This window comes from Blastomyces gilchristii, assembly GCF_000003855.2.
Source record: "Blastomyces gilchristii SLH14081 genomic scaffold supercont1.7, whole genome shotgun sequence".
In the NCBI taxonomy this organism is placed as follows: domain Eukaryota; kingdom Fungi; phylum Ascomycota; class Eurotiomycetes; order Onygenales; family Ajellomycetaceae; genus Blastomyces; species Blastomyces gilchristii.
Window position 1 is genome coordinate 2,896,499 of NW_003101676.1, and position 23,826 is coordinate 2,920,324.

The 23,826-nt window shown below is 39.7% G+C and overlaps 3 protein-coding genes across 3 annotated transcripts; 1 reads left to right on the plus strand and 2 right to left on the minus strand.

Annotated features, from left to right (window-relative positions):
* Positions 1 to 8,968: 8,968 nt before the first annotated feature.
* Positions 8,969 to 9,847, minus strand: BDBG_04391 (uncharacterized protein; the record flags this gene model as incomplete). The annotated part of the gene is made up of 4 exons (XM_002625476.1): positions 8,969 to 8,980; positions 9,108 to 9,238; positions 9,524 to 9,709; positions 9,817 to 9,847. 4 exons carry the CDS (start codon positions 9,845 to 9,847, stop codon positions 8,969 to 8,971), a joined length of 360 nt encoding a protein of 119 aa, XP_002625522.1.
* An 876-nt stretch (positions 9,848 to 10,723) lies between these two features.
* BDBG_04393 (rho guanyl nucleotide exchange factor) lies at positions 10,724 to 23,694 on the plus strand. Its single transcript, XM_002625478.2, has 4 exons — positions 10,724 to 17,006; positions 17,092 to 20,445; positions 20,504 to 22,371; positions 22,443 to 23,694. The coding sequence occupies exons 2-4, from the start codon at positions 18,234 to 18,236 to the stop codon at positions 23,004 to 23,006; spliced, it is 4,644 nt and encodes a 1,547-aa protein (XP_002625524.1). The 5' UTR covers positions 10,724 to 17,006; positions 17,092 to 18,233; the 3' UTR covers positions 23,007 to 23,694.
* Positions 11,608 to 16,816, minus strand: BDBG_04392 (Sec7 domain-containing protein; the record flags this gene model as incomplete). Its single annotated transcript, XM_031721648.1, has 6 exons — positions 11,608 to 11,946; positions 12,043 to 12,425; positions 12,486 to 12,592; positions 12,661 to 13,049; positions 13,107 to 13,452; positions 13,503 to 16,816. The coding sequence occupies 6 exons, from the start codon at positions 16,814 to 16,816 to the stop codon at positions 11,608 to 11,610; spliced, it is 4,878 nt and encodes a 1,625-aa protein (XP_031578294.1).
* Positions 23,695 to 23,826: the final 132 nt, after the last annotated feature.

Consider the following 23,826-nt stretch of genomic DNA (forward strand, 5'->3'; position numbering starts at 1 on the left):
CTCTATTGATTACATGAGAGATAGAAATAGAGATAAAGAATCTGTAAGAAGCAGAATTTCTTACATATTCTCTCCTCTCTAAGACTTTGTCTGCAAAGTCTTTCACTGAGTAATTTCATAGAATCAGGCTCAGCACTGCAGTGATACTCACTAAAGATTCTTTATATCTATATAAAAAAAACCTCAGTGAGAAAAAATCTCTTATTATTATAAAGAGAAAAGAGTCTGTCACTCAGTTTCTTATTTTATAAGATTCTTTATAATCTACAGATCTTTCTTTGACTATTATACAGATTCATCTCACATCTTTTATACAGAAGAATTCTGATTAACTCTCAATCATTTTTACAAGATTCTTGTGTGATCATTACACAGATTCATTTCACAGATAAATCACTTTCTATGAGATTATCTCTATCAAAGAGAAGTATTTATGAGTTAATCTTTTACTTATTCTTATAAATTATTATTCTTTGATACTGTAGAATTGTGAGGAATTTTTCATTCTTTCATTAACTCTATAGAATTATAGAATTAAGATATCTACAGTCTGTAATCACTCTTTATAGTTATATAGAAAGATTCAGATCTGTAATTCACAATCATTCTTTATTTACTAGAGTAATCTCACTGTTTCATGAAATCATTCACAGTGTAAATAAATCTCTCTAAAGTAGTATAAATATCTCAGATCTGTTTATAAAATCTTATCTTCTTTTCTCTTTTTCTATAACAGCTTTTATTTCTATAAACTGTGAGTATTCCTATTCATCTGTGAAGTATTTTCACTCAGATAATAGAGAGAGAGTGTTTCTAATAATATCTACATATTAATTTAAGAACTTCTCAAGAATAAAATTTTTTTAAATTTCAATATCTTTATAAATAATATCTGACTGCTGCTGAGCTTCTTATAGATATTTCTATAACTCTTTTAATTACTTTTTACTGACTGATAAAGCAGAGATATCACTACTTATAACAGTATCTTTATTCTTCTCAGCTCTGTCACTGCACTCAATCTTCAGATCAGTGATTAATTCTGTATCTCTCTCAGATCAGCTTCTGACTTTAAATAGTGTAGTTCTGCTCTTTACTGTAAGTCTTTTCATAAGTAATTTCTTACAGATTCTAGCTAACAGTTCTTATAAAGCTTCTAATATTATCAGTGTCTTCTACAGTCTCACAGATCTATAATTACTCTTCTTCTATTTATATAATCTCTGATCAGATATATATAAATATGTCTAGATTCTCTATCAATGATTCTCACACTGCAGCACATTTTCACAATCTCATTATTAATAGAAGATGAGTTCTCAGATATCTGTAAAATTCAGATAATTAAGATAATGTAAATATTATAAATTTATAATAGAAGTTAATCTGAATAGATGAGTTTTCTCTCTATATCTTAATTATTTCTGAGCTGAATACTTCAGCATAACTGAGAGAGCAGACACAGCTTTATAAGAGATATCTGATCACATATACAGATAATTAACTCTCAAGACTCTGCTGTAATTATATACACTCTGATATCTGACTTCTCTGAAGTCTGTGCATTTCTGACAGTCTTCATATTAAATGCAATAATTATTTATATTATGAATATAATACTCTCTGCTTCTTTGAAGAGAAGAATTGATAGTTATAGAGAGATTGAGTATCACAGATATTGAGAATATAAGTATGAGTTTTCTTTATTTTTTCTTTATTAATCTCTAAATTGTGTTCACAGCTCTGTTTTTATTTTCTTCATTTTTTAACTTTAATAAGAACATGATTTCTTCTTCTCTTTATATATATTACAGACTGTTCATCTCAGTAGAAACTCATTATCTTATAGACTCAGATTTATAAATAACAGTGTTAATATCTTTATCACAATCAGGTTCTTAGTGAAGATTATATTATTCTGACTTATCAGAATTTACAGTATAAAAGTTATGTCTCAGCTTTTATAGATATCTTATCTACTTAGATAGTTCTTAAGTGAACTTATTCATTTTATCAGAATACTCTTATTACTGAACCTTGAATCAGAGCTTATAATCTTACTTCTCTGAGTTAATAATTTCTTTAATCTGATATTCTCTTTCACTCTTTAATACTTTATAAATAGAGTGATGAGTCACAGAGTTCTCTTCTAAGAATTTCTTATATTTACAGAGTAAAGAGATATAAAAAACATTATATATCTATAATTTAGATAACAGTTTCAATCTATAGAACTGTGAGCTAACTTTCTTTATAATCTTATAAGACTCTGTCTGTAAGAGATTCAGCTTCTTACTAGATCTCTATATAATAATGTTTTCTAGACTTAATCAGATTCTATCATCTTTCTTAAAACTCTTTATAATGTACTTGAAGTCATAGTATCTTTTCTAATACTCTTAAGTCTTTCTTCAGAATTCACAGACTTTCTTCTGAATATTCTGAATTCTTTCAGCTTATTTACAGATATCATTACACTCTATAGTATACTCTTACAGATCTATCAAGATTATCTACAGATAAGTCTTAGTAAGTATCTCAAAGAGAGTTTTATCTGTACTGATATGTTTTAAGTTATTATACACAAACTCTGTAAGTAATAATTAATATACTCAGTTATTCTGATTATAATTAACAAAGCACTACAGATACTGTTTTAATATACTTATCAGATATTCTATCTGATTATCTATCTATTAATGAAAAGCTGTACTTAAATTTTATAAGATCTTCAGTATAGTTATCAGATCAGATTAGAACTTCTCTATAAAGATTAATCTTCTATCTGAGACAATATTCATAAATAATTCATACAATCAGATTACATCACAGATAAAGATATAAGTTAAAATCTTTGACTTTAAGTTCTTACAGATAAGTATAAAGTATGTTATCTTTATAAAGTAATCTACTATCACTAGCACACTGTTAAAGCAGGCATTATATATATTCTTACTTTTAAAGAGACTTATAAGAGTATTCATTTCTAGCTGTTTTCAAGATTCTTATAGAATAAGTAAAGAAGTAAGTTCTTTATATAATCTGAACTGTACTATCTACAAATTCTGATAAATAGTATAAGAATTCACTATCTTCTTTATAAGTTCTCATATTTTCAGTCAGAAGTATTTTCTTATAAGTAACTCATAAGTTCTAATATCTATAAAATAACTTATTAAAGAAGAGTCATGATATCTTTTAATAAGTTCTATACATAGAAACTTATTTATAAGTATATAAATTCAGCTCTCTCTTCATAAGAGATTATTTAAGTTTCTTTAATTCTTTATTTCTACAGAATTGATCTCTGCTGTGAGTAGTTTTTAAATATACTGAGTATATTTATTCTTCAGTTACAGTTCAGACAATCTGAATAGAAGATCTTATAAAGACTTATACTCTGTTTTCTCTTACATCAGATCTTCTAGAGTACTTCTCAAAGCTTATAAACTCTTCAGATTATAGATACTCTCTTCAAGAATTCTTACAGAGATTTTCAGAGTGTTCACTCTCAGTGTTATAGAGAGTAGTTATACAGACTTCTTTTCTCTCTCTTCTCTCTTCTTTCATAGAGAATTAAAAGACTCTTTAGTCAATCTCTTTATAATACTCAGTCTGAGTATTCTGTGAAGCTTTTCTATCTTCTCTAGTCTCTCTATATCTGTCACTCTGATCTTCTTAATATAGTCTGATCTGTAAGAGAGTTTATCTACTGAGTTCTTAGTTCTGTTAATATACTCTATCTTGAATCAGAACTCACTGAGTCTCTGAGCTTAGCAGATTTACTGTTATAAGAGTTTCTTAATTGAAGTAAACTATTATAAGCTGTTATAATTAGTTTTAACAGTTATTATTATTATTATTCTTTCATTATACTCATATGCAAGCAGAGCTTATGATGAGTCCTTGCGTGATGTTAAATACAGGTCAAGTGTTGATTATATAGAAGGAAATACAGATGTTGAGATCATGTCAAGATAACAAGAACATAGAAAATACAAAGAAGTGATAATTAAATACATACAATAATAACTTCTCATCCCAGGAACATAGAGTGATTTATTGAAGTGATTTGTACACCTCTGTATTTATTAGAAACCTGAGGTGCTTGAGTTCCGGATTTAATATATTCCCTGCGGGTTTCGAACTCACACGCCTTGGTTTCCCAGGCCAAGGCACTACCAGATGGCCGCATTAACCATTCAGTCACTGAGGCTAGTTTTAACAGTAATCACTGTTACAAGATTCTCAAAGTAGTGATATCAGTGACAGAAGAATTTCACTATTATAAGAAACTCTTAATTACAAATATTATAGTTGATTTTCACAGATTACATCTTCTGTGAGAAAAAGATCACTGAAACTCAGTTCTTATTTAACTATAGTTATAAGACTATTTCTGAAATTATAAAGAAGAAGATATCTATCTCTAATCTGATTAAGAGTAAGAGATTAAAGTAGAACAGTATTACTATATCTGTAAATATCTATTTTAATCTTATAAAGATTTTATAAGCTTCTGAGATAAGAAAGTTCTCACAGCTCTTTCTTTTTAACAATCTTTTTATTCTCTATTTATAGAATGACTTCTTCTTATTTTCATTCTTCAGCATGTCTGTAAGAGTCAAGAAGATTCTTATAAATATAAAGATAAATTATCTATAGAAATTCACAAAGCTCAGAAAGATCTAAATCTCATGAATACTAGTTAACTTCAGTTATAATAGAATAGTCTTGACTTATAAGGATTTCATCTGAATATTATCTGTAGTAATTACATATTCTAGAAAATTAATCTAATAGATACTGAAGTTGTACTTTATAAGCTTAATATATAGTTCTATCTTATCTAAGATCTTCAATACACTTCATATATACTCAGTATGTTCTTTCTTCTTTATAAAGTATATCATTACATCATTCAGATATATTATCACAAAGACATTCAGATATACACAAAGTATTTTATTAATAAAAGACTGAAATATCACAGAGATATTAGTCAAATTAAAAGACATCACTAGATATTCAAATAATCTCAGTGTAGTTCTAAAGACAGTCTTTCATTCATTCTCAGACTGTATTTATAACTGTGTATATACATTGATTGCATTCAGTTGTATAAATATAACAGCTTTTATAAGACAGTTAATTACATTCTCAATCAGAGACAGAGAATAGTGACTCTTTATTATCTTGAAGTTCAGATTACAGTAGTCTATATATAATCTAAGATCTTCATTCTTCTTCTTTATAAATATTACAGAGACTTTTATAAAGATTTATAAAGATTAAATAAAGTTATTCTTCAGATTCTTCTTTATATAAGTTTGTAAGATCTCTGTTTTATAATAAGAGAGTTTATAGATTAATTCTCAGAAGAGTTTCTACTCTTCTATTAAATCTATTATCAGATTCTTCTCATAGTGAGATAAAAGCTTAGCTGCTCTTACTGAGCTGAATATCTCTGTAAGATCTTGATATTTCTCTGATATCTGAAGCTCAGTTTTCATAACTGTGAAGTTCTCAGACATTTATAAAGTTATTATATAGATGAGCTTGTCTTCTCTAACTAACTTTACAGTATTAACTGATTCTATCTCTGTAAGTGAGTCTGTTAACACTGATTAGAAGTATAAATCTGACTTATAAACAGCTATATATGAATTGTATCTTTAAAGTTATACAAGTTTCAAGTATATATTGTCTGTGATGTCTATAATAATTACAGTTTCTATAAATCTTCTTCAGATTCTGAAGAGATCTTATAATTCAAAGATAACTCTTATAAGTCTCTCAGTTCTTAGATCTGAGTTCTCACATTCTGTTTATTATAAGAGCAGATTCTCAGTTTTTATTATTTAGCTTATTTACTCTGTAAGCTTTAGAGACACTACAGTTATCTGAGATTCTAAGTTTATTAATATTTTTCATACTTACAGAGTAGTAGTACTGCAGCACAGTCTCTTTTTATAAGTATATATTTTTATTGAAGAAGTAACAGATTCAGATATTAGTTTTAAAACTCTTAAGAAGACTGTTACTGACTCTGTTCATAACTCTTCAAATTTCTATTTTAATTTATTCAGACAGTTTATATAAAGATATTCTGATTTAGAATAGATAAAGTAAAGATTCTTTTTCTTAATCTCTCTATTATATACTTTATTTATAGAAGCTTATAAAGCTCTCTCTTTCTACTTAACAGTCAGATATAAATCTCTCTGTATCTTATTATCTTTTTTCAGTAAATCTATTCTTTATTATTCTAACTCTTTTAAGACTGATTAGTGATTCACTCTTTACAGATCTATAACTCTTATAGTGATTTATAAGTAATGAATAAGAGTTATCAGTTTCTTCAGAGTTAAGAACTTAGAGTCTTACTTAATAAGCTTATTCTGTATATTTTTATTCAGTCTCTTTATAAATATCATTATTCAGATCTTGTTTCTGAGCTCTGTTTTCACAGATCTTAATTTATATTATAATTTTATAAAGTACTGTAAGTAGTCTTTATCAGGTTTCTTATCTCTTTTTCTAATATTAATGATTACAGCTCAGATATTCTCTATTCAGCTTATAAAATCTCTTAACTTATTTTTTAGATAGATCTTGAGAATAGATCAGTAGAATCTCTTATAATTATTCTCTAAATAATTCAGTTAGTTCTTGACTTTAGTATAGTAGAGATCTGTTATTATATAGATAATAGCTTCTTTATCTTTCATATTACACAGTCAAACTTATAAGTCAATTTTAAATACAAACTTATAAAAGCTTTTATAGATTGTGATTCAGTAAGTAATTTTAAGTAGTTATAACTTAAGAAAGTTTCTTTTCAGTTTATAAGTATCTCTGAAGATTATGTCTAGAGACTCAGTTTAAAAGTGTTTACAGACAGTAAGTATTTCTTATAAAAAAATAGCTTAGTCTTATAGAAGATGCTCAAGAATATTCTTCACTAAGATTGATTTATTTATAAATTCAGAGAGTTTCTCTATTATAGATATAGAGAATAATATTTTATAAGTGATTGATAAGTTCTCTAAGACTTTCTTTACAGAGATTATTCATAGTTCAGATAACTGCTTCTGAGTATCTACAGTAGAGTTTACAGAGATTGAAGTATACAAGTTTCTAGTTCTTTCAGTTATAACAGATAATTACTGACTGACAGAGCTTGAAATGTAAGAATAAGTGCTTATAGATAATTATTCAAATGTTTACAGCTTGATATAATATGTACTGTTAACTACTAGAAGTATTCATAATAGAAAGATAAAATATAAAAGTTAAATATATAATAGCATTCAAGCTAAGTTATAAATAGTATTTGTGAACTTCAGTCTATATAGTTATGTGTAGTCAAGGGCTGCTAACTCTATTGATTACATAAGAGATAGAAATAGAGGTAAAGAATCCGTGAGAAGTGAGATTTCTTACACTGTATTAAGACTCTGCTGTAGTTCTGCATAACTTATTACTTCTCTGCAGATAATTTCATTCATTTCACAGACTATTTAAATCAGTTTTCAACCACTCTATGACATTATTCAGATATATTATAGAAAGATCTGATTGATAAATATGAGAATTCTACTTCTATACAAGGTCAGCAGATTACTTTTTCTTAATAGTAAGACACTACTGAGGTATCACTCTGACTATTCTTACTTATGAAATAAGAGAAGAGTATTCACTCATTATCTATATAGAATAGCTAGATGCTGACTTCTTATTAAAAAAGTCAGTAATTTGTTTTTCTTTTACTGAAATATATACAAGAGTTACTGTATTTCTCATACAATCTTCTTAGTATACTAAGTACTATATCTGTGATATTTTCATGATAACTCTGTAGCCTATGAGCTTGCTATTCAAGCAAGATAGTCAAGCTCACTTATACAGCTTCTTAAACAACTATCTCTATGTAACACTACTGACTAGTCACCGCTTCAGTTCCGTCATGTTACAGCTCACAGGTAATTATTCAGATGTTTACAGCTTGGCATGATATGTACTGTTAACTACTAGAAGTATTCACAGTAGAAAGATAAAATGTAGAGATCAAATATATAATAGCATTCAAGCTGAGTTATGAATAGTAGTCATGAACTTCAGTCTATATAGTTGTGTGTAGTCAAGAGCTGCTAACTCTATTGATTACATAAGAGATAGAAATAGAGGTAAAGAATCAGCGAGAAGCGGGATTTCTTACAATAATAAGAATATAGAAAAATATAAAGAAGTGATAATTAAATACATATAATAATAACTTCTCAGCTCAGAAACATAGAGTAATTTATTAAAGTAATTTGTACATCTCTGTATTTATTAAAAATCTGAGATGCTTAGATTCTGAATTTAATATATTCTCTACAGGTTTCAAACTCACATGTTCTGATTTCTCATGCTAAGATGCTATTAAATGACTGTATTAACTATTTAATCACTGAGACAAGCTAAGTAATCATTTTCTAAATTAATTATATATATTTATATAATGTATTCTGTATATAGTTTTAATTTTTGATAAATAATATTAATATTTTATTATATTATTATACTATGATTGAAAATTAATAGCTTTATAAAATGCTTTTTAAAGTTTATTAAGTGAATGAGTTTATTGAGTGATATATTATATTAATTAATAAAGTTAACTAGTTTATTGTAAAATATATAATTAACTGTTTACAAAGTTTATTTTTCTACAGCTCTGTACTCTGTAAATTTTTAAATAATAAGCTTTGTTTAATTACAAATTGAATAAATATGATTGATGTGTGTACATGGTAACACTAGTATAAAATACTCAAAAATACTCATTTGACTCAAATGTCACTATAGGCTGCTGTAACAGCGTTGACTACTTGTCACTCAAACAACTTCATATACAGAGTAGAGATGTCGAAATAAAGTGAGGATCGTGCGTTTTAATGACGTCAGGAGGCGAAATGTTTAGTTACACCCAGCCCTACAAAATTCACAACATCAGCATTGTCAGCAAACACGTTTCCATGTCCAGTGAATAGAGATCCGTTCAAAGGTACGATAGCATAGCAGAGGAGGGGAGATATCGCCACAAAGTAGCACAAACTAACCTTTTCCTTTAATTTCGCATGGTAGGCAGAATCGCGGTCCTTACGGGTTATATGGCTATCCCTCGAGCTTGATGTTGAAAAAATGCTCCCTTCCCTTCGTTGGAATCTTGACGGGGGCACCTTAGCTGCGTCTATATCCAGGATAAATACTCAATAGCGTTAGTCGATCTGTTGTGCTCCCAAATTTTCTTTCGTTCAAAATCTAACGGTTACGGACGAGTGCGGTAGTTTAAGAACATATAATACTCTCTTCATCATTATCTCGGAGGAGGGCGTCCTTTGGTTTCTAGAAGAAGCTTAGAAAGCAAATGATCCCCTCCTCTGAGCGAATAGGGTGGTGATGAAAGTCCAGAGCATTACCATAAACATAGGCGGGCTGTGATCTTTGACAACGACAAAAGAACTATCCTACGTACCCCATTCCTTGCTCATACGTCTATCAATCGCAGTTGGGGAAGTGGCGCTATCCCTCTCGGCAGATACAGACCTGGCAAATGGATCGTTGTCATGCGTCCGTTGGCTGGCGAAAGGATCACTTCGAGTTTCAGCTGGTTCGCTTTTTGTGGGGTGTAGCCTTTCCTGCTTGGTGGGGTCTGCAGCTTCTGGAAGATAAGGTAACAGTTAGTATATTTGACCCGCAAAAGCTTCAACAGACAGTCATGTTTCGTCTTTAGAATGGTAGATTGAGACGGGAAGGGGAGAATCATACCGCCCGTTCTCGACGAGTAGTTGGTAGTCATGTGAGGGTCAAAACTAGCCATCAAATCTCGAGGGGCAATAGAATATGCCTTGGGTCGTTGAAGGGGTATCTGATATATGAGAATGATATGCGATATCCGGCTCTTCTTATTATTTTAAAGGGTTTGGGAATGGAGGACTATGAATTATTATATAAGAGCTGAGGGGTAGACTAATATTTATATGTTCGTAAGCTGATGATAAGGAGGTATTTGGACACGTGCAATGAACAGCTCGGAGGCGAGAAATAGTGCCAGTACCAAACTTTCCAATGACTTCACAGACTTAAATAAGGCATAAACCGCGCAAAGGTCCCAAAACTCAGGGGCTACAGGAGGAAGAGACCAAGGTTACCAACGCCGCTGGTGCCACTACTCAGCCTACCAACTAGAATGCGCAGCACGCCCCTATAAGGCGGCAGCCAAATGCTTGAAGGAAGCGGGGATAGCAGGTAGGGGGTCTGGATACAGCTGGAGTGCTGGGATATACAAATAGTCACAATCAACAATCCCATACGGGTGCAAGTGTTGCATGTAGAGTACATGGACCTGTACATTACATTCTCAAGTATGTATGTATGTACTGTCCATACATATATAACCACCTTTCAGCCGACTCGTCAGCTGTGTACCGTACACCCGTGGATATATTTTATTTGGTACCAGTACATGTCACAGAGCAAAGATCTGGCACGTGCATTTCTTTCATCAACTGCGGGGTGGTAAAAAGCAAAGAGAAAGACGCGCCTAGCCCCGAAAAGGTGCATTTCAACTTTGGCAGAACCTTTGGCTGCCAGTGAGCCGGAGCTGCAACGTATATGAGTCATGCTCATGCTGTTTGCTCGTTGGCTGGTCGAGTGGCGAAGAGAGAGACAAGGTAAATAAACATGCTGGTGTCAGCAGGGCTACCATAACTAGTTGTAACAGAAGAGCTAGGTGAGGTTTTATCCCTGCCATTAACATCTGAAAAATCTTTTCAAAATGTCGAATTAGCAACTGAAATGAACCTCTCCGGTTGTGTGAATGAGATATATGTCGAGTGTCAATCAGTTAGTTGTATCATATGGATGGTGTCTAGAACCATCGAGCGCACATTTACTGCGGAACGGCTTTTGGGGATGTTCATCTGAGGAAAGATTTGCGTTTTGCAAAGGGATTGAATGAAACGGGCCGCGAGTTGAGATGCTGACACTCTTCACGACAGCTTTCTCCAGGTTCTTAGTAGGCGAGCCAAGCTATAATTAACCGATAAGGGATTTCAGTTCAACATCTTCAAAAGCCCTGACCACCCAGCTGCCCCTTGAGAAGTTGAGAGAGAGTCAACCATCTCCCACCTTCTATCTCGGACGTTGATCCAGTTTGCCTAACATGGGTGCGGGCATCATGTGCAGACAAGTGGCTGAGCTGGCGCCTGTCGAGCGTTGGATGGCCGACTGGCTGGTTGAGCAAGACAAGTGCTGGAAAGCAGGAACGCAGGAGGCTAAGCATCTATGGGAGGGAGGATTGCATCATATAGAAAGTGAAATTATAGTTCTTTCTCTAAAGTACCTAACAAGATGGGAGGTATGTATATACGGGTGGTTTGGAGCAAACTCCAAATAAAAACAAAACAAATTCTCGAAATTGTCTAGATGAGGAAAAATTGTGCAATGATCAACCTTTGTTGTACAACAAGACAGCGCCGCAGGAATCAGCGCCGGCTCTCCGGCTCTCCGACTCTCCATAGTCAGTGGCAAAACGGCAACCCTCCCCCGTGGCTTGGCTTAGTCGAGAGTATTATCGTCGTCCACAACATCGGCCTTGGCTACTGCTTCATTGGCGTTGGGGTGTTCATGGCTTTGTTCGGGGCAAGGTTGGGGCTGGGGTTGAACAGGGGTGTTTGAAGGGAATGGCTGCTGTGGTACTGGTGATGGAGGAGGATGTTGTTCTTCGGGTTTGAAAAGGAATATCTCAGCAAAGAGGTGAGGAAGAAACCGATCTAGGCGCTTCTGCGTCTCGACCCAAATCCTTTCTTTTGTAGGGTCTTCCGCAGGTGGAGCTAGATAACCCCCATCTGCCATTACAAGGAGTATATTCTTCAAGCTTTCAGGTACTGCTTCCTCCTGTGCATCCAAAAATAAATCTGTTAGCTTTCGGAAACACATAAGGGTGTGACGAATGACCAATAACATGACCACACCAAAAAAGGGAGAACCTACAAGACTATCTCCCTGACCACTATTCATCATGCGGTCCAAAATATCCAAGATCTTCAGCCATAGATCCAACATCCCATCCCATTCCGAAAGTAGGACAAGGTAATGAAGGAAAATTTTGCACACGAGGGTTGCTGCTTGAACTCGAGTTTCGCTCATTCCGACCGAGTCTGATTGGTACACCTCAGGTTTGAGGAGTCGTAAGATTAGTGGGAATAATACTTCTCCAAAAATCGCGATCCACTCTGTATGATCCGTCGATGCAAGTTCAGGTGACAACAGGGATCGTTGCAGTGCCGATATGGCTTGGTGTCGAACATCACGGCAAGGATTGAGGCACTGTGTGGTCAGTGCGTTGAATATTGGTGACCAGTATGCGGCCCATGCTAAAAAAATTACTTTAGTACCGGAAGTGGAGACAAATCTGAGAAAATACTTCCACGTACCTTCGTTCCGTTCTAGATGAGACTGTTGAATGAGATCCGGTACTCGTCCTGCCAAGTGGTATATAAGGCCGATTGCTTTAATTCCACGTTGCACCAACGGATTATCCCTAAATTGGATTAGCTCAAGTGACAATAATGAAGGTGCCAAAAAGCGGGGAAGAAGCACAGGACTTACTGGGCTTTAGGGGGCTTCACTAGCTTGGATCGTCGTCCTGAAGGAGTCCTCCTTGAGTCAGGCACAGCAGCAAGGCTCCCTGCGCTCGCAAAATCATTGGCAAGGCTTACGCAAGACTCGTAGTTGTCGGCTGAAATCACGGGCGGAGTGAAGTTTACAATATGTTGAAGAAGGTCGAAAACCATAGGAGCGGCTTCCTGATGTCGATGTAACCGCTGCAATATCGACCAGAAATCTGGGGACTTTGTAATTTCGCTTTTGAGAGGAGCAGCACTGGTGATACAGAAGGAAAGTCCTTTGATGATGTTAATGGCTGAATCGTCTATCGTATCTTGATCGAAGGCAGAGATGGCATGAAGGACAACCGGCGCGCGCATAAAGGAGTGTTCCTGCCTGATGTTAATCGCGCGAACATATATAAATTGTTTGGGGAAAGTCCAACGTACATAGGCATGGCAAAGGAGATTTAGAAGGTATGATATGGTTCGAGAAACTGCAAGAGAATGGAAGCCCTTGAAGTCTCGAACGATATTTTGTAAGGCGCCAGCGAGGCTTTCACCCAACTCACGGATAGTATCTTGATCTCTAAGGGTCAGAATTGTTGCCAATTCAAGTATGTATATCATTCCAGGGTCGTAGCTTGGTTGATTAGGGTCGGCTTTTCTATTGGGTGGCCGAGACATATTGGGCGGAGGCCTTTCAGGCTTGACAACAATAACTGCTGGGGTTGTGTCCGGAAGATCTGACAGCAAAGCGTTGACTAAGGAAACAATAGATTCCACGGGCATTAAGCTGTGAAGGTTAGAATAAAATACTCCAAAGTTGGGCAGACTGTAACATACCTTATATTGGAAAGAACCTCTGGAATGGAGCAAGCATTGACGCAGTCCACTGTGCACAGAGTGTTTTCAAGCTCTTCATCAGAAGGTTCAGGGGGATCATCCGCAGCATAACTTGAGAGATATGATGTGAAGGCCGAAAGTAGTCCGCTGTCGTTACCTCTTCCATCTCGGTCGATAATTTGCGACGGGGGTTGGAGCGGAATTGGAGGGATATCCAGCCTCGGCTTCATACTCTCGAACTGAGGAATGAGCGAGTTTATGAACAAGTTGTGAAATATTTGGATAATGTGTGTCCACCCCTCTCGAACGATGGCTTCATTTCCCGTCAGGACTCTAAACAACACGACAGTTGCCAGCTGTGCCCTGAAATCCCTGCCTAGTTTGACTGCAAGCTCGCTGACCATCACACTCTTTTTACCGGCTTGAACTTCGGTGTTGAGAGTCGTATTGGGTGGTACATCTGGAGCAAGGGTGCTAATGGAGCTAAGACAGTAGATGATGCGATCCAATGCTTCTGTCAGATTGTATCTAGCAGCGATCTTGGCACATTGGTCAAAACCGATGACGACTCTAGAGAAGACTGCGTCGTCCGAGGCAGACATGAAAACATAGGAAAGAGTTGCCACCACTGGCCGCCAAGTTGCCTCGAACATTTCAGCGTCAAATACGTTGGAGTCGAAGACAGCCAATTCCCCAGCGTCCACGGTCTTCATGAGCAGCTCTTTCCAAGCATAATCAAATGCGTGCTTATTTTCGTGCTCGTCGGGTAATATAATTTCGTTATGTTGGATAGAAGTGTAGATGTCTTGAAGGAAATCAATGTCGAAATCATTCCCACCGTTGACTCCCCGCAGATTCTTTACAAAACCCTCAAACGACATGCGATCCTGGGGCTTGACATTGCGATTGTATAAGTTCGTGTTTAGCATGATGATGGCGTACGTCAAGACGAATAGTGAATCTTTATCCGCCACTCCACTGGGTCCTACTTTGGTGATATACTTGTCCGAGAATACCGTTAAAATCCTGGTAATAAGAGGGGCCTCGCCAGGCAGACGGAATGAACCAAGGAGATCCCGCAGCGCTTCATCTACTCGTTTGCCGTTGAAGTCGAGAAGACCAATGAACTCGTCAAGGAGAGTTTCGTTAGATCTTTTCGAAATAAATTCTCCTAAGACTTTTTTGGATATTCGGCTTGTTCCTTTGAGAAAACTTGCAACAAGATGAGGGTCATGTGGGTCATCTATGATTCCGTGCGAGGCGAGGTGTGTAATTCCCGCCTTAGGGTCCTCATTAAATTTCGCAGCACCTTGGATAATGATCTTTTTCCGTTGCCGCTGACTTCTCAGGCGTGCAGGGTCTGGAAGATTGTCGTAATTAGGAGGCTGGTCTAGCCTTTCGGCAATAAATTGCACGTATCCCAAGAGGGCGTCAAGACATAGTGGAGGCACGTTTGTAGTACTCCATGTTGCGGAGTCAGGAAATGCGTTACGGGATAGAAGTCCAACCATATCTTCACAAAGGTCAGCGCGATCGACTTCACAGTCATAATTCACGAATAGCTCAGCCATGAAGTTGGGAATCCGTGTTAATGCTCCTATGCTTTCCACCATCGCTTCTCGGGCTTCAGGCTTCCGAGATCCGCCTTCCATGCCCAGCTTTTGGCGGTCTTTGACAGGAACTGGAGTTGAACGACCACTGCTGGCTTGCGACGGCGAGGGCTTCACCAATTTCGGTGACTGGGGGACGCCTGAATAGAGGCTTGGGTCGATGCCCGGTTCCCGTGGTATTTCTACTCTTGGATGCAAACACGCGACTAGATAAGAGAGGAAAAGCTCTTGCTGCAATTTCAAGACACTGCGACAGGTAGAGAGTAGCGTACCCGCAACTCGAAGAGATCCGTTTAACAAGGTCATATTTTCAGACCTTACTAGCTGGAATAGATGGCGACACAAGTCATCTCTCGCAAGTTGTGCAAGGCTTGGGTGACGAGAAATCGAAGGCCCTGCGACCTCAAGGGCAACATCGATTATCCTTAGTGACATAACTCGCATTGTGTCAGTGTGTTGGCGGTTATGTGGATCTAATAAGTCAATAAGGACACGGAAAAGTTCTCGAATTGAAGGTAGAGAATACGGTTTGACTTCGGGGAACATGTCTTCATGTGGCGCGGGCTGATTGGCAGATGTGTCACCATTGACGGTGGCTTCTGAATCGTCTTCACCGCTGGTACGATCCTTTTCTGGGGTAGACGTATCCATGCCTAGACTTGAAGGATGTTGTGATGTAACGGTATCGCCATCCACTGAGGGATCCATCTTGAAGTTCCCAGAATCTTGATGCGCGCTCTCTTCTTGCAACGAATTGAGATCCGGCATATCATCGACGTCCAGTTGGGAGAGGCGCTGGAAGATGACCTGGCACATATTTATCATAGACATTTCGGCAGAATGGCGAAGGACTTCCGATAGTCGAACTTGACAACACATGCTCAGTCCTGTTTCCATCATTTCGCAAACACTTTCGTCTCCCAGAAGTTGGCCTTCAGGCCTGGAGAGCATGCCCTCCATGAGCTTGAGGATTCGAAGCAGAACAATTTCATCGGCAGCAGAGTCAGTGGCTTCAAATCGGCAATGCGTGATAGCGGCTGACAAAAGCTGAAGGGCCATGGAGAGACGTGGAGAATCCCGGTTGATGATATTGTAAGCAAAGAATTTCGTTATTGAGATCAATGCGAGGGATGTAATGGGAGCGGATGTCGACGATGAGCGTATAACCTGAAGAAATGGATGTAGAAGCGCCGGGGTATCAAAATCACGAATATCTTTACAGTCTTTTAAGTCGATACGTAGCCGCGTAAAAGCAGACATCAGCGGATTGTCTTGCAAGCTCTTTCCTTTCTTTCCCCTAAGACCCCATCTACTCGCGAGTGCATGTTCTCCCCCCACCCCCATAGCTCCACATTTCGTTGGGGCGATTTTCGGCGGGGATTTCCCCTCAAGGGATAAGTTGGACGGGACTGAAAACTCGCGTTCATACGAACGCGACGCACCACCTCCACCCAGGATAGCCGCAACAGATGAATGAGCCCATCTTGAATGCTTTCGCATCGAGGATGTGACGGTGATACATTCTGTCGTCACCAATTCGACGGGATTTACCGCTATTGGTATGGTGCTGCGTCCGTTCATGTTGCCACTCTGGTACGAATCCGGTGTAGGGGTTGGGGCATTTTGAGCCACCGAGCTAGATGTGGAAGGGCCTAATATATCAGGGGAATCGTGATCATCAAGCTTCTCGACTGCAATGGTCATATTTTATTCTGCGCGGCGCAAACGTATATAGCGGAGGGCTCAAGTGGTGTCCGAGGGGAGTTCATGCCACCGGACGGTATAGGTATGGACGTCCTTTCAATCAATCATTTAGCCATACGTTGAATAATCCTCATAAGCCACGACTCCCAGCAGACAATCCCGTAATACTTTGGTCGGCAGGGGAACAAAGGTCTGGCGTCGAGCACAGTCACTGTCCTCTGTCCTCTCGGCAGGTCCAAAAACTGCAGCTGACATAAACATTGTTTCCACTTAAGGTTTAGCGTTGTGAGGTTGACCATCTGAATACTTTATTTTTCGAGGTTAACTACAAGGCTCAGCGCATCTATTAATTGACACTCAGCTTCGTCAACAGAAGAAGTGCTTTCCTGTGGGTCATCGAGGCTCGTGTTTTTGCATCGTATGATAATTTAGTATTCTACGCCTACGATACACATCCACATAGCCGCCCATCTCATGAGCAAGTTACTAGTGTTCAAATGCTGGCTTCAGGATATTATAGCTAGGAGTATCGAGCAGGGATATTATTCATATCTGACGCGCAGGTCGCTTGATCTGAGTTTGGATCTACTTTATCCTTCCGGATATTTTGAAACTGATCAGTTTCGCCCATCGCTGTTCTAGCACTATTTTGGAACGGGACGAGATTTGGGAGGAATGTTTGTCTAAGAATGAAGCAGACCATATTCGACGACTAGCCTCGGATCTGACTGATAGGGACAATTCTTTGGGGGGAATTGACAGTCAGGAATGGCCGTCCATAATCTATCGATGCTATCCCGCGTCCTCCACAGGTTAGTCTCGAATAATTAATTGACAGTTCTCAGAATAGAATTGTGGAGGAAAGCCTTAAAATGGAGTGGAGTTATATCACGTGCTATTTTTGTTTGGATGACATAAGCTAACGATAGACGCGGATGACGCCGCGCAATCGCGTGTTGGAGCCAATCACAGCTACAGGATGCGGGCAACAACAACGCCCGTAAACAGCGCATCCAGGCATGACCAGCCAACTCACCGTACTTCTCCGCCTTGTGGATGTTGACCGCTCGATGACAGCGGGTTTATGTTGCTCAGCAATTTACCCATTATTTCATTGGGAATTTTTCTTGGGACTCAGAACAATATTTCATTCGGTATAGAGCCATGTCTTCATGATACCAAATGGTTGTGTTTGATCTTAGCTTGAGTTTTGTTTACCTTTTGCAATGCCCAAAACACAAGGCAGGTGGAATTAGCGACCGTGCAAGAACGACTCGGATTCTCACTCTGTGACTTGGTAGGACGGTGCTTCTATACCTGCTAAATTGTCCTATACGCTTTCCATCGCAAATCGCCCCTCGTTACCCTCAATCTTTACGCCGGCGCAACGTGCAGAAGGGGCACTCCCTCCCCCGCCATGGCCTTCGTTTCCGCTTCCATCGCAGGTCTACCCCTCGAGCAACTTACACTCTACCATGCGGTGGACCCTATCCTTTCGTCAGTCCTCATATTCCACGGCCCTGTTATAACCGCCAATTCCACCGTTCGAAGCTCTCGTTTCCAAGCACATATCATCGCCCCTGGTGGGGTGCTAAGCTACCCTCGAATTACAATCTCCCCAGCTGGTCCGCTTTATGCCGCGGTCAATCATCTTCCACGAGACAAGCAAGGCGACGAAATTTACAGAGGATTAGCGGTCTGTCTTTTGAAATATTTTGGAGACCTATCTGAACCGGTCAGATATGTACTCCTAGGTACTGCGCGATCTGGAAATCTGTCAGCAAGATTGCCGAACGCATTTGATGAATTCCATGCTGCCGAGTTAGCAAATAAAATGGTAAAGGTAGAGGACCCTACAGACGCCATACGCGACCTCAGGGACGCCTATAACGATAGAATTGTACCATGGATTGACGTGGACCTCGTTTTACCCCCCGGGTCCATAGCTACCTCGAATGGCTCTCGCAATTCCGATGGCGACACTGAACTACAGAGAGACTCCACACAGTATGGAAAGTATACTTCGTTGGTTGAACATCTTGGTGAACCTGTGTTTTTACCTACTTCGAAACTGCGGCGCGCCCCATCCCTGCCCATAAACACTAGCAAGTCCAAATTATTCTCTGCCGCCCAAAAGGAGACACTTCGACTTGCTATGTGTGAAGCTGTAGATACCGAGGAGAGATATGTTGGGAAAATGTACGACTTGGTACATAATATCATTCAAAAATTTTCCCATAAAGCTGCCGATAAACCGCCAACAAGTACAAGCCCTGATGAGACTGCGTTGAAACAGCTTTTCCCTCCTTGTTTGAACGAGATTTTAGAGGTGAACATGGGATTCTTGGGCGAAATCCGCGAAATACTGGAACAAACGGAGAAAGATGCCCTTGAAGACTTGGCAAGAAACACACACATCGACTCGTCGTCGTTCCGCAGAGACGCCACCGGGAAGAGAAATGATCCCATAGGAATAATCAAATTTGCCCATGCTCTCCTGGAATGGTTCCCAAAATTTTCCCAGCCATATGGGGATTATATGCACACTCACCATGGTTTCTCTCAGACTTTGAGCTCTTTCCTCAATGATAGCCAGTCAAGTTTCTCCAAGAGAGTGTACGAGACTGGAGAACAAAAGATGCGTTCAGTCTTAATGGAACCTGTTCAGCGCCTCCCAAGATATAGCCTTCTTATTGATGCTATGACTAGTGCGCTTCCGTCGGTTCACCCAGCGGTTAAGACACTCCTCAAGGCTCGCGATATTATCACAGAAATATGTTCACTAGATTCGCATTCTACAAAAGACAATTCCCGCGATTTAAAACGCCTGCAGAGCCTTGTTGAAGACTTCCCCGTAGCCAGCCTACCTTCAGGAAGATTGATTGCCGCGGTTGATTTCTACGATTTACCACCTCCTTACCAACTATGCTCACCTGAAGAAAGCCTAGAGTCCGGGATCCTGTTACTTTACGGAGACTATTTGATCTTGCTATCTAAAGCATTTGAAAGTAGGATGACCGCTCGCGGTCTATTTGCCGAGCTCGACAAACCTCCTATTGCGCCCACTGATGAAGAACCCACACCCTTCGAACTCAAGTTTTTGCAGGCGTTGCGGATAACCAACATCCGCTGCACCCAATCGGTATGTGGCCGTATCCTATATCTTACTCCGGCCGGAAACTCTGTACAGAATGAGCGTTCTCGCTCTGTCTCTGCGATGCACGCGTTAGAACTGTTATCCACTTACGAGGGCAAGGCTGGCCGTTTGATTGAAGAACTCACCAAGGCTCGAATTGAGGGACGTTTCCCTGAAGAGTATCGGGGGCGAAACAAATGGTGCCTTCGTAGTTTTAAGGGTGGTTCTTCCAATCTGGGCGTCTTGATATCCGTATTCGAGGATGAACCAAAAGATGCTAGTGGCCAAAACCTCTCCTCCACAGTTAAGCTCATATTTGACGGAACAAACGCTGTTAGGTCGAAAGAGCTGAGTCGACCAGGCGTAGAGGTTGTCGCCTCGATCTCAATGTCTGGGAATGATATGTACAAGATGGAGATAGAATCTGTAGTAGGAGTCTCCTCAGTAGATACGTTTGCAGCTGCGGAGTTTACCTCAGTTTTGTCCAATCGACGTAAGTTAGCTTTCCCCCTGGTTCGTCCTAGGATGTTGATTACTAACTACGTGTATAGTTAATAATGTCCTTCGCCCATTGCATCAACCCGAGAACCCCATTCTTACTTCAGCCATTTTAAACACTAACTTCAACATTATTCGAGCCGTTTCCAGCTACATTCTGGAGCACGCAAAATCGGGACGAGGATTCAGACCCCCTTCTCCCTCTAAACTTCTATCAAACTTTTGGGGCGGCAGTCCAAAAGGCTCTTTACCGCCTCCAAGATCACTTTTACCTGCACCTATTCTACGAGAAATTCCACAGATCCTTCCGCCCGCATTAGACCGTTCCAATAGCTTAGCACTTAGGCCCGCATCCAGAAATGGTAGCACTCTCGTTGGAGTAAACTCGGGAGAGAACACACCAGATATGTTTAAATCTCTAGAAGAGACCTTTGCAGCCTACGTTATTGCGATTCGCTCGAGGAGTGGGAATATTGTTGGTCGCATACTTCGAGGGCGAAGACAGGCTGACCTCGCCACAGTAAATGAACTCTACAATGCACTTTTGGAGGATGCTGGAAAAATTCAATTGGCCGCCGAATCTCCAGTTGACGTTTTATTTGTGGCGTTTGAAACCTTCATGGCCAATGCCTGGAACGAACACATCGGTCCCATAATTTCTCTGGACGCGTGGGAGGTCATACAATCCAAGTTTGATTCAATGTTTCCGGGAGATTTCGAGGGCTATTTCCATCAATTCCTAACAGAAATGAGTCCTCAGAATCGTCGAGCTCTTACAGCGCTTGTAAAACTACTTGCTGAGCTGCTGGATGCTTCTGGTAATGATGGTGATCGCGGTGCTCTTACGGCAACTTTCTCTGAAATTTTGACGGATAAGGGGAATGCTATGGAGCATATATCGCTCCTCGATCGACTTGTAGAGGACTTTGATCGGCTATTTGAAGAGAGTGGCACACTCGATGGACCCATGGAAGGGACTCCATTGAATGACCAAATGACCCCGCTTACTCGGACCCAATCTGTGAATACAGGATCCACAAACCACGGGTCCATAAGCTCAAACACATCTTCGTTTCGAAAGAGGTTTGGCTTTGGGAGTTCTCGAGACCGCGGTAAATCCGAGAGCGAAGGGAAGGTTAGTTCTATTATTCGAACACTTAGCAAATCTAAAGCACATGGAGAAGCAGACTCGCAGCCACCGAGTTTTTCGAAGGCATCCCTTTTCCGATCTAGATCTATCGATACAGACTCTCGTTTAGCCAGTCTACTGCGACCCGTGTCAAGGGAACGCCTTCTGGCACATGGTATATTTTCCGCATCCGCGGAAGATCAGTCGTTGAGACCAAACAGCGCTCACAGCAATGCTCCTACACTTGCATCCATTGGTGAGGATCCCGCTACGGACAAACCTGTTACCGTAAGGAAAAAGCGACGAAGTTCGCTGTCCGACCTGAAGGCTTTGCCTGCTACAAACGTTGCGGCTCTGCTGCCCCCAATTGATTTAAGGCGCCCGCTTACTCCAACCTCCTCTCCGAACGCCAAAGCTTCACCGGAGGGCTCTCCTCCCCAGCAGCAGTCCAGACCGGCCAGTAGGTCTGGACCACAAACTCCGAAAAGGGCAGCTCCTGCCAATCCATCTCCCTCGCGGCCTCTGGTATCATCAAGTAAAGAGAATGCTCCACCGACACCAAGGACTATGCTTGGGGAAAGAGCCGCGAATAGGAAGCCGAACTCAGCCATTCCGCTACAGATTAGCCCAAAGCGACGATCGGAAGGCTTATCTTATATTCCATCTCCGAGAAATACCTTCCTCAAGGATCGGGTCGCTTTACCTGGGCCGTCGGATATGAATAACGGTAGGCCCCAGTCGTCTTCATCGATTCAGCGTACTCCCAAACTACGAATGCAGAATCCGCAAAAGGTATGTGGATCCTCAAATCAGTGCATGAATTTCATGAAGCTACGCGCTAATAGCATTCCACAAATGTATAGTTACGGGAACGCCTTCAAAATGAGAAAAAGGCAATTGCAAATGCAGAGTCTACCATTAAAACTGAAATTTCTTCTTTTGCAGATGAAATATCGAACCCTAGACTTTCCCCGGTAAGGCGACGACCGGGAACTCCGAAAGCGCTCGCGTCGCCTCCGTCGACTTCAGGTTCTACCGCGACGCTCCACAATCGTGCTCGCTCACTTGAGTCAAAGGTTAATACATTGTTATCGGAATTGTCTTCAAGAACAACTATCCTCGAGAAGGATATTGAAGACTCGCTCCTTGTGAGCGAGAGGAGAGCTAGGAAACTCGATGAGCTCTATCGAGAAGCCAGCGCGGAAAACAGCGCGCTTTATGAACGATTCAATGTTGAGCTCAGAAAAGTAACTAAGGAAGTACGCCTAGGGGCCGGCGAGGAGGCGCTCAAATCGCAGCTGAAAGAAGCACTGGATGAAGTGGCAAGGGTGAAGAAAGAGAATCTGAGACTGAAAAGGGAGATTGGAGGGTTGAAAGCGCAGCATCTTGACTCTGTGAATGGGGATGTACTAAAGGGAGAGGAATGAGGGGCGTTATGTGATGATGGCACTGATAACTTATGGCACGGCATATGGAATGGAACGGGATGACTGACGGAGTCCTTGGATGGGTACGGTTATTGTGAGGTATAGGTTTGGGTAGATAGGATATGAGGCATGGATATGATCACATACACAGGGCGGTTATGGGCTTCTTTTTGCATTCGAATTGTTAATTTTCCTTTCATGGGTTCCATACCCGGCCTAGCACGGACTTTGGTTTGATTCTTTGGCTGGTTGAGTTTTTCTTAAGCGTTTAGGGATTGGTTGGCTTCTTGATTTCAAAACAATCGGTTTATGGTGTTCGTTCTATAGTTTTCCCCATTTGAATAATGTGTAGGAGGTTACTGCTGTATTTAGTGGAATGAAGTCAAGAACATTTTGCTTTGCTTTGAATTTTTGAATTTCGGGCTCTTCTTAGTTGAATGCGGAAAGGACTACAATTCCCTTATTGTAGTAACGATTACACAAGAATCGTTCAAAAGCTGAAGTTTATATACTAGTTACATCAGTTACCGCAAATCCTAACCTGTAAACTGTTGGTATGTACCTTAGCTTTCCAGAAAATTATTTGACGTAGGTGTTGCTTTTGGGATTCTGCTGACGATGGCATCCTTGGGAGTGTTGCAAGTCGCGATACTACTACGCCCACGCGAACGTTATAGAAACATTTTGCCACGTCGGGGGCGCCTGTTGATTTTTTTTTTATGGGTATGAAGATAACCGCTCAATACCCTTTAGGAAGTCCCTAGAGATGATTCGACTTTATTAGATTCCATGCTCCTTTTCTTAGAATATAAATGAAAAG

Coding starts and splice junctions, on each gene's coding strand:
- BDBG_04393 (XM_002625478.2), top strand. CDS start 18,234: ATGGCCTTCGTTTCCGCTTCCATCGCAGGTCTACCCCTCGAGCAACTT. Junction 20,446..20,503: donor CTCAGTTTTGTCCAATCGAC/GTAAGTTAGCTT, acceptor CTACGTGTATAG/TTAATAATGTCCTTCGCCCA. Junction 22,372..22,442: donor GAATGCAGAATCCGCAAAAG/GTATGTGGATCC, acceptor ACAAATGTATAG/TTACGGGAACGCCTTCAAAA.